The sequence below is a fragment of the Euphorbia lathyris genome, chromosome 7 (assembly GCF_963576675.1).
Source record: "Euphorbia lathyris chromosome 7, ddEupLath1.1, whole genome shotgun sequence".
Lineage (NCBI taxonomy): Eukaryota > Viridiplantae > Streptophyta > Magnoliopsida > Malpighiales > Euphorbiaceae > Euphorbia > Euphorbia lathyris.
Genome location: NC_088916.1, coordinates 55,163,840 through 55,175,065, shown reverse-complemented (window position 1 = coordinate 55,175,065; position 11,226 = coordinate 55,163,840). Strand labels below are relative to the sequence as shown.

Below are 11,226 nucleotides of genomic sequence, written 5' to 3'. Positions count from 1 at the left end.
TTCTTGACTTTTATCTAATTTATAGATAATGATAAACTATAAATAATAATAATAATAAATAATGATAAATTATAGATAAATAATAATAATTATAATAAATTATATATAAATAATTATAATATAATAAATAATGATAAATTACTGAATATTGAAACTGGATGCTGAAACTGAATGCTGAACTGAAAGGAATTGAATTGATTGTTACTGAAATTAAGTGATAAAGAACAAGGTAACGGAATTGAATTGAATTAAGTGTTACTGAAATTAAGTGATAAAGTCAGGGTAAATCCAATGTTTTACATTAATATACTTCAAAACACCTCATCCAAAGTAAAAGTATGGATTAAGAACTGTTACGGATGGACATTACTGTCATTTTGAGTGCGGGAAGCGAAGCAGAGTTGGAAACTTTTTCTTTTCCTGCTGTTGTTGTTTTACTCTCTCCTCTACTCTCAAAAAGCGATCATCTGTTTCAGGTGACGATTGCTCCAATTGCCTTAACCTGTAACCAAACACCACACTCAGTATCCAGATCTTTGTAATTACGACCTCCGCTGTAACCTCACCTGAATGGATACCGCTGGTTAGTCTGTGCTGTCTTTTTCTATCATTTCTTAACTTCTCAGCCATTCTGGAATTTTGCGGCTTATGGCGGTTATATTCATTCTCTGATTTACTATGCTCTTCTTCATTAGTCTATTTATCTGCTTCGTTGCTTAGAAAATCGTTTGATGTACTCGGTATTGGAGAAATTCATAGAGCTGATATTTCAGTTTCAGACTGGTCGTACTACGAGATGCGACTGTTTGTTTATTATTGAATGAATTCATTGCAATCGAACGTGTTAAATGTCTTTGACACGGTAGCTTCTTATGCGCAAATTCTATAGGTTTTATAATTTAAATCTTAGTTTCTGTTAGCTTAGTTTGCTTGCTGTTGCTGCTCTAGTTGTTCCCATGTACGAATTTTACTAAGAATATCTTATTGAAGATATCTTTGTAATTTTGGCATGTAGATGATTAATCAAGCGGATAATTCATACAAAGACTACTCTATTTTTTTATTATATGCAAAAATGACTTAAGGAGGGGTATGAACATCTTTAGCAGTTTTCCTTCAGTTTCGTGAGGAATTCTATCAACGAACCCCTAATTAATCCGTTGTTTATTAGCTATTTGGCGATATTCTCTGCAATGGAGTCCTTCCTTTAATATGTCAATCAATGAAATTGAATTACATTACTAAGAGAGAGCTCTCCGTGTGAAGTCAAAGAAGAAAAGGGAGAAACATACTCGAGGTACACATGATATATCTTAGCTTTCTTGCTTTCATATCTAGAATGAACTGGGACTTTTGAAGAGAAGTGTAACACCTAATAGAATAGAAATGAATGTCCACGGAAGGAAAGAAAGGAAAGGAAGTGTAGACTTGCTTGCTTTTATTGTAAAAGAGAGGGTTTGAGATAGCTAAGCTATTAAAGAATAATCATTCTCACCTCACTTTCTCATGGTAAGATTGGACTAGCTATCAAGGTCAGTCACGGTACACATTTGAAATCTCATCTATCTTTCTTTCATAGAAAGAAATATCAGAAGAAAAGAAGGCAAAGCAATTCTTACTGTCTTTCCTTACCTATTCGTTACCAGAAATGGTTCATCGGGCTAGTGAGCCAGTTTAGGTTCTGTTCGAAGACAGGTAACTCAATCTCCGTAGTGGAATAGGGCTCAGTCTCCATTGTAGTTCCCTTTCCCCTACTTCTATGATTACCTTTATCATCTCTTTGCTTAACCCCGCTCTGTAGGGAAATAGGGAGTGGGAAGGATGAAGTAGGATCTATGAAATATCAAAGAAAGTGCCATCAACTTCAAATGGAGTTTTCAGTAAGTACGAACCATGCTAGAATCTAAGGATCTACATTATAAGATGCCAGGTGGGAATAAAGCATCTAGTTAGAAAACAAATCTCGCATCTCTTCCTAAAGTTTAGATTGATATGAACTAGCCCTGAGTTTTACTGGAATTTCTTCACTTAGGCCTATAATCTATTAACTATATTATATAGATTATGACCTTTTTTCCCCTTAATCCACTAAAGTTTCTTTGTTGGCATAAATATGTAGTAAAAGATATCCCCTGTTTTTGTTTTCCTGATAATTATAGTGTTGTGGAATTTGGATAATAGAATGTCCTTACTTCCACGCTCATGATAGGTTCTTCAGAGGTACTAATTAAAGAGAAATGTGTATAATATACCTAAAAAGGGGAATAATTGTGCTCATGTTTATCCAACTTATTCTGTGTTCCATTGAATCAATCTCAGTTCAATTATCTGTGTTATCAACTTTTTTTTCCCTGCTGCATCCATTCCTTCTTGTTGTTAATAAAATTCTTCCAGCATGCTTGACATCATTAAGTATTATGTTAATGTATTTATCTATACTTATATAAACATATCTTGAACCAACTCAGGAGGGAATCCCCAAGACGTTGTTGTGCCCCCAGTTGAAGGTGTTGCTGGTGGGGGGACAGCATATGGATGGAATGATGGAGGTTTACATGGTTCAAATCCACTCAAGGGATCAATTGACCCCTCAGAGATTCCAACTGCAGATTTGGTGCATGTTTGGTGTATGCCAAGTACTGCAAATGTTGGAGCACAAGAGATGCCTCGACATTTGGAACCTGTAAGTAACCCTTTTCTAGTTGTCTTATGCTTACAAATCGCAATTTGGAATAGGATTTGCTAATTTCATCTTGCTAGTGTATGCTTTTGGCGAATCCTTCTAATTTGCATAACCAATGGCATGTCTTGCCGTTGCTCAATGGTGTTTGCAAAATTTGAATCAGTGTAACACGTCTATTAGGTGTTTTCATCCAGAGTTTCATATCTTATGACTAATAGTAATAGCTCATCCGCAAATGCAGTTCTTGTTAATCAACATTCATTTGTTGCTGTCAAAAGTTGCAGATGTGACTAATTGTTCTTTGCATGCTTTTTCCTAGGGGTGCACGTGGTTGGTTAACCATTTTATGGGTTTTTAAAATACATAAACCATACACTAGTCCATTAAATTTGGTTAACCAATTATTCGGTCGGTTAACCTTTTATTTCGGTTTCTAACCATTAGTAAATAAACATAAAAATAATAAAAGAATTAAAATTAAAATTTACTGCCAAATACAATTAACTAAAGCATTATAAAGTTTATAACATTAACTACCAACCAAATCAAAGTTTAATGTTTCAAAATGACTCATAAACATCGATAAATTTAAATACAAACATAATAATAAAAAACTATTCATAAAATATATTGTTGAAATTAAAATAAAAATAACAAATCACATAATATGGTAAGGTCTTCATTCTATCCCAAATAGAGACACAAGTAGGAATTTCTATCCCAAAAAGCTAAAACTATAAAGATTAATGATCAGGAAGCCTAAAATTTTCTTTCTCATGTAAGTTAAATTTCTATAAACTCCTTTTTAACCGATGATAGTTGATGGATCGTCTGCAACTTAGTTTTTTTACGAAACTCAGTAACTTAGTTAGTGTAAGTAAAATAGCATAATAATAAATTAATAATTAATGGATTGTATAATATAATCGGTGGAGTAGAGTGGATTAATATTATTAATATAATTGACATTTTTTCACATTTTTTTAAATGTTTAATTGACATTCGGTCGGTTTCGGTTAACCGCGGTTTTTGAAATACAAAAACCGTAACCATTAACCACTATTTTTAAAATTAAAAACCAAACACCAGTCCATCAGTGTCGGTTAACCTTAGTTTCGGTTCGGTTTCGGTTTGGTTTTCCGGTTTTCCGGATTTTTGTGTGCACCCCTACTTTTTCCTATTACATCTTTGTATACATCCTGCTTATATGGTTACTGTTAAATGCTGATGAAGATCAGTAAATTCAGGTTTTGGCTGATAAGAAATGGTTAGTGAGAAAAGTGATGAAGGCTATGCTTTAATATATTCTGCAATTGCACTGTTTCTTGGCACATATTTAATGTTCCAATTAGAAAGTTGCGTGCTACTTATGGTTTGCTGTAAGCTCTTTACTTCTAATATTAGTTATATCTTGAAGATAAATCTTCTAGCAGCTAGAAATGAGAGGGAAAGTGTTCAAATTGCTATGCGCCCAAAAGTTTCTTGGAGCAGTTCTAGTAGTGCAGGTGTTGTGCAGATTCAATGTACTGACTTAACGTCCGCATCTGGTGGTCGGTAAGCTTCTTGATTCTATATTTTCTGCTTACATCTTGATTAATTACTCTTGTATTTCATTAAATTATGATATTTTCTCTGAGCAGATTGCTTGTTGGACAGTCCATTAGGTTCCGCAGAGTGGTTCCAATATTAGGTGTCCCAGATGCTCTTGTTCCATTAGATCATCCAGTTAGTCAGTTAAACCTAGTTCCTGGGTATGCCCTCTTTCATTCATTCAATTGCACTTACTTCGGTGTGTTCTAAACAATCAGTCTTTTTTTTTTTTTTTTTTTTGTTGTTGTTTCTGCTACTTGAGAGTGATGTGTTGTCATATCTGTTGCAGAGAAACAACTGCCGTGTGGATTTCCATAGATGTTCCAAATGCACAGCCACCAGGTCAATATGAAGGAGAGTTCATTGTTGCTGCTATGAAATCAGAGGCAGAGTAATGCTTGCTTCTCTTTTAATGTTGCTAATAGTTTATCTGTTGCAAGTATATAGTTCATAAAGTTATAGTCTGTCGTTAAGTCTTATATGGGCTCATTTGTTTCTAGTTTACTCCATTGAACATAGAATTGACTATCGTATTTGATAACATTGATTCATTTCATGACTGGTCTCCTAGATTTGTGGTCCTCCTTGGTGAGGCACCTGCAAGTAAACAGTGATCTTTTCTAATGATTAAGTTAGAGGTTTTATCTGGGAGAGGAGTAATATGGTCGTGAGAGAGAAAGTAAGCTTTCCTAACTATGAGAAAGGCCCTATTTCTAGTGGATTTCTAGGGTAACTTACTTGGCCTTGTGGATGAGGATTGTGTATCTTTTCAGTCCTTTTCTCATATTGGTGAGCTGAAACCATGATTGTCATTTATTAAACTTGGGCTTTTATGTTCAATTAAGCCTCTCTCATTTTAATTGTACTCATTGGTTTGTCACAGATCCCAATCTCATTGCTTGAGCAAAGGTGAGAAACATCAACTTTACATGGAGCTTAGGAGCTGCCTTGACAGTGTGGAGCCTATTGAAGGAAAACCATTGGATGAAGTGGTAAATTTCCAAATCGTTCATTCCTCTTCTTCTCACTGTTATTTGAAATTAAGGTCTGTTGTTACCAGCTTTTCATATAAGCAACTGGCTTTTTAGGTAGAAAGAGTGAAATCTGCAACTACATCTTTAAGAAGAGTTCTTCTGTCTCCATCATTTTCTGAGTTCTTTTCAGATAATGGTCCAGTTGATATGATGGATGAAGATGCTATTCTAAACCTCTCAGTTCGTGTAAAGCTAAGTTTGACTGTATGGGATTTCATACTTCCAGCAACTCCTTCACTTCCTGCTGTGTTTGGTGTATCCTTTTTTATGAAGTTAAATATCATATATTTTAAACTGTTGATATTCTTTGAAGGCTTGCATTAGATCTTGAAGGGGCGTCTCCAGGGGGAGGCCGCCTAGGGCCTCCCATTTAGGAGGGCCTCCGATCCAAAAAGGTTTTTTTTTATTATAAAATTCAAAACTAATTTCAATTATAATCCAATAATTATTGAGATTTCAATTGTTGAAAAATTATGTCCGTAAATAATTATTATATCACATCTGAATTTAATAGTAATCATATATAGAAAAACAAGAATACATTCAATTAAATAGAATCGGAAATCGACAACAATAACACAAAATGTGTCATTTTTTGTTAGCCATGTCTCTTAACAACAATAGCACAATAGGGGGCTTCAAAATTTATTTCACAACTTTTCTCTTAACAATAATAGGGATGGATTACAAATTTAGTCATATGGTTATTGGGGGAAAGCAAATTTAGCATCTACGTACAAAATAGTACAGTTTTAAGCCAGACGATACTATTTCAACATCATTAACGGATGATGAGTTTTCTTTCCTGTAGCAGAAAAGCCTTATTGGGTGGTCAAAATCCTAGAGGTTGAAGGATAGCCAAAACATAAAATTACACATGAAACAAAAACTCATCTTTCATTAATAAGGCTTGAAATTGGATTGTTTTGTACATAAGGGTTAAATCAATTTTCACCCAATAACCATAGGATAAATTTGTACATAATATAGCAATTAATTGTTTCGTTCTCTGCAAAATTGCCAAAAAGTTTGATCTTCAATTGGTTCTTCTTGTTGAGTCAAGAATTAATTATATTTTGTATATATTAAATTTAAATTTGTAGAAAAATGGAGTACGGGAACCCGCCCCTGAAGTTGGTACAAATAATAGAACAAACAAGCTTGAAAATTTTCACACAAGCATCTCAAGGAGAGGTGGAACTAGGAAGAGACCTAAACAGTAAATGTAGGTGAGCTGAATGAAGCCAAAGACAAGTTCGTATTGCAGTGATGGAGGATATGCTTTTTGTGTTCTAGCAGGTTAAACTTTCTAGTACATATAACCTATGGTAACAACTCTTGCAAAAAAAACTGTACACTTGGCACATGAGAAAGAGATAAGTAGAAACTAGATCATGCAAACTTTACTTGGTATTGATACCTCCATCAATTAAGACCACACCAAATACACTACCATCATGTGTGGCAATGTGTTTTTACACTTTAAGTGCTGACATGTAAGTTTGTACTTCCTTAACTGTAATTTTAGATATCTGATACTGTTATAGAGGATCGTTTTGGTGTTGAACATGGCAGTGATGAATGGTATGAAGCATTGAGTCAGCATTTCAAATGGCTTCTCCAGTACAGAATAAGCCCATATTTTTGCAGATGGGGAAGCAGTATGCGTGTTTTGACATACACCTCCCCATGGCCAGGTAACTTTAGAAGGAAAAGCAATGAGTAGCAACATGTATTAGTGCACCATTTAGAAATGCGTATGTTCTTTGACATCTTTGACGTGTTGTCTTCAATTGAGAAACAAGATGCCAAACACATGATTGCTGAATATTTCTTCTTGTTCCTTTTGTCATTGCAGCTGGTCATCCAAAATCAGATGAATTTTTATCAGATCCAAGATTAGCAGCATATGCTGTACCATACAATAAAGCAGTCTCCGGGTATACAGTCAGTTGTCCACGCTCGCTTCTATCAGGTATATTAATATTCAAAACTGATGAGCTTCCACTTGCTTTTTGATGTGCAACAGTAATGATGCAGCGAAAGATTACTTGCAGAAAGAAATTGAGATATTGAGGACCAAGTCTCACTGGAAGAAAGCCTATTTTTACTTGTGGGATGAGGTACGAAGAGTACTCTGGTTCAATGGGGTCAACTGGTTTGGTCAATCTAGTCAACTTTTTGCCGCATTTTCTCCTTTTTGTTTATAATAACTCTCTTGTCCAAAGAAAGAAAAGGAAAAATGTGCTCTTTTCTTTTATTGTTATCTGTTTGCTGGTGATACCTACCATGTTAATCCATATGATTTGTGATGAGCTTTACCAAAGTAGTGTCATCCAAAGATTTTTCCTTCTCTAAATGTTCTTTGAAATTGTGATAGGAGTAGAACGATATTTGTTCCAATTTCTATGTGATATTTTTTCACAATTTCAAGATATTCATTTTTTTTTACTTTTTTTTTTTTACATTATTGTGATATTCTTTGTAGCTAATCTATGCATTTGAACTCTTTAATGTCTTATTTCACTTTAAATTGGGATATTCTTCATAATCAATTTATTTGATTGCAGCCGCTGAATCTAGAGCAATATGATGCAATCCGCAACATGGCCCGTCAAATCTATGCTTATGCTCCTGATGCCCGTGTTTTAACTACATATTATTGTGGTACTTATTCGATATTATGGCTTCTTGCTGAATGAGTTGTTGAACTCAAAGCCTTGCATTACTGACTATTGTATACCGCCATTTGATCTTTGCATGGGCTGATTCAGCCATTCGCTGATTATGGTAATGTTTTCACATTTTTTTTTCCTTTACTTAGGACCAAATGACTCACCACTAGCACCCACACCTTTCGAGGCTTTTGTGCAAGTTCCTAAGTTCTTGCGACCACACACTCAAATATATTGTACAAGGTATCTCATTTAATTCTCTTTTTACACGCTGACTTGATTCTTTTCCTCATGTTCTTTTTTTGGGGTCATGCATGTGGTGATGATGAAAAGGAAGGGGCTTATAATGCTATCAATGTGTTGTGGCTGCTCATTGGCTGACTAAGGGACCAACAGTTGTCAGGATACGTATTGTTAGTGTCTTAATAAATGATTTTTCTTCTATTCAGTTGATCAAGATAGTCTGTTTCACAGCAAGCATTTAATTGAATATTAGGATGGGGCTAACATTTTTAAGAACTCTGTATCATCAAATGCTATAATGAAAAGGTTGAGTCATGCTTTTCTGGCCTTATTACTCGCAAGGTTGGAAATTGGAATGTTCAATGATCTAGTTAGCATTGGTGTGAAATATGTAAATAGATTTCTCTATTGCATGATGGTCTGAGAATCCCAAGGTGACAATGACATACTTTGCTTTTTTTCCAGTGAGTGGGTGCTTGGTAATCGAGAGGATCTGGTGAAGGATATTATCTGTGAATTGCAGCCAGAGAATGGTGAGGTAGTATTTACTTTAACTTTTACCCCTTGGGAAACTGTCCAAGTTACAAAATATCTTTGGCCCATGGTGAAAACATCTGGGTGGCTTTTTTGTTTTAGTTTAACTGTTTCCCTAGCGAAGCTTAATGTATTGTAGTATATTTGATCTATTTTCTGCCTTCGGCCCTGGCTGACGCTATTTGTTTCGTATTTTGGCATTCTAATCATGTCTATTCTATAACCTGTATAACCTGTCATAAGCTCATGGTTGAGGAAACTCATTGTTCAAGTATATAGATTCATTGTCTTGGCAAAGATCTTCCCTTATAAATATTTGCATTTGCCTGTGGTTGCTTATTAATAATAAATTATCACGTTTATGTGGACTCCATTGTATGACTATGAGTCCTGATAATTAACTCCCATGTTAACAATGACCGAGTGATTCCTTTGTTTATCCCAATTGAGAGGTATAATCTTATATTCATTCTGATTCTTTAATCTCTTGGGGGAAATTATTTTAGAATTTGGATGTATTGACTGATTATTAGCACTATGTATGGTTATGCCAATGGAAATGAGCTTGCAACTTCGGCAGGAATGGTGGACATACGTATGTATGGGACCATCCGATCCTCATCCTAACTGGCATCTCGGGATGCGAGGCACCCAGCACCGTGCTGTGATGTGGCGTGTGTGGAAAGAAGGTGGAACAGGGTTTTTATATTGGGGTGCCAACTGCTATGAGAAGGCTACAGTTCCTAGTGCTGAGGTGAACACCTAAGTCTCTGATCCCTTTACAAACTTCAAATTGGCACTTCTATCTCTATTGTTTGCTTTTGCTTGAAATAAATATATATTGGTGGGGCAGATAAGGTTTAGGCGTGGTCTACCCCCTGGTGATGGTGTTTTGTTCTATCCTGGTGAGGTATTTTCGTCTTCCCATGAACCAGTGGCTTCAGTTAGACTAGAGCGTATTCTGAGCGGCTTGCAGGTGAGGGAAATGATGTGATCTTTCATTTATTTATGATGGTGTGACATTATTGTAAGTTTTCAGAAAGTGATCTTTCATTTATTTAAGTTTTCAGAAAGTGCTTCATTCACTATTTTTTTTTTTTAATTAGATGCATATAAAACCTCACATAATGCTCGGAATGATGTAGCTTCATCTTTAGACAATATATTATAATTTATAAATATTTGACAACATATGACAATATATTATAATTCATTTGAATTTTGTAATGAGATTTCTGATGCATGGAAAAAATTTGGCAACTAGAAAATTGGTTTATCAATTATTTAGTAAAAAGTTGACCTTTTTGTATGCAACAAAAAGGTCACAGTGAGCCAAATTTGTCTTTTGAAAGTTCAAGTTTCAAATTATTCTTGTGGTTCTTATACTCTAACATAGTGGTAAATAATCCTCTTGAGGACCATAAGATCATGAACTCCAATTGAGCCATGCAAAACTAAAATAAATAAATAAGTAAATAAAACTTAAAATATGGATGGTGTTGTTTTTTTCGGATCCAAGCATTTTGTTTTGATTACTTATACCCTCTGATTTGTATTAGGATATCGAGTATTTAAAGCTGTATAGTTCGAGATATGGAAGGGAAGAAGGGCTGGCTTTATTGGAGAAGACAGGCATGTATCAAGGTCCTGAACGTTATACACTTGAGCACATGCCTATTGATGTGATGCGGGGTGAGATTTTCAACACATGTCGACCATAAATATTTGTTATCTTCCCATTGAGTTCACTTGATTTTGTAGTTATATATTAAGATTTAGGAACATTTGGTGTTGTATAAAAGATAAATTAGGTTGACAAACAAACTGTTTTCAACACACAACACGTACCTAGAGTCTGGCTTATGTCCACATAATGCTTTAGTGGGGCTGCCGACTACCAAGGCAAAGTAATAAGAAAATGACTGCACATACTGAGAATCACTGCATCCAAGTGCTCTGAAGTCACCCTCACATGTATGTATTCTCATTGTCATCAGCTTCTGGAATTTCCCTTTCTATGTAGTCAGGAGATATATTCCTCTGGAATTGCCTCTTCTTTTTTTGTCTTATAATTTTTTAATTGCAAATAGTCTTTGTACCATGCTTAAGAACTGTTGAATCTGAAGTCATGTCAGTACACTGTATAGGGTTCATGCTGGCCCTCTGTATAGAGAAGTACAATTTGTGTATATATTGCTATTTAAGTATGTTATTCCACTTGGTAAGCAAACTTTCTTTCACATTTTATGCATAAAATCGATCAGTATGATTAAAATCTAGGACACTGGTGGCATTCCCTTTTTTCCACTCTACCACGTCTTTGCATATTGTGATTTGAATCAAATTTGTCGTATGGTTTATACATGTATGGTGTGGGAATGTAGATGAGAAATATCAGTATGTTATTTAAGACTAAACAAGTTGGCCTTTCTTGGCTTAATACATTAGGCTACTGAACTTAGTCCAA

The 11,226-nt window shown here is 34.9% G+C and overlaps 1 protein-coding gene across 2 annotated transcripts; it reads left to right on the top strand.

Annotated features, from left to right (window-relative positions):
• The first annotated feature begins 371 nt into the window (after nucleotides 1-371).
• Nucleotides 372-10,805, top strand: LOC136235782 (uncharacterized). Of its 2 annotated transcripts, none has more exons than XM_066025807.1 (16): nucleotides 372-583; nucleotides 2,469-2,683; nucleotides 4,101-4,237; nucleotides 4,324-4,434; nucleotides 4,563-4,664; nucleotides 5,157-5,265; nucleotides 5,362-5,562; nucleotides 6,836-7,004; nucleotides 7,166-7,247; nucleotides 7,337-7,430; nucleotides 7,878-7,974; nucleotides 8,132-8,225; nucleotides 8,691-8,763; nucleotides 9,340-9,513; nucleotides 9,613-9,735; nucleotides 10,319-10,805. In XM_066025807.1, the coding sequence occupies exons 1-16, from the start codon at nucleotides 571-573 to the stop codon at nucleotides 10,478-10,480; spliced, it is 1,956 nt and encodes a 651-aa protein (XP_065881879.1). In that variant the 5' UTR covers nucleotides 372-570; the 3' UTR covers nucleotides 10,481-10,805. The 2 variants fall into 2 exon arrangements, with proteins under 2 accessions (XP_065881879.1, XP_065881880.1); XM_066025808.1 differs by lacking the exon at nucleotides 372-583 and adding an exon at nucleotides 1,171-1,297.
• The last annotated feature ends 421 nt before the right edge of the window (nucleotides 10,806-11,226 follow it).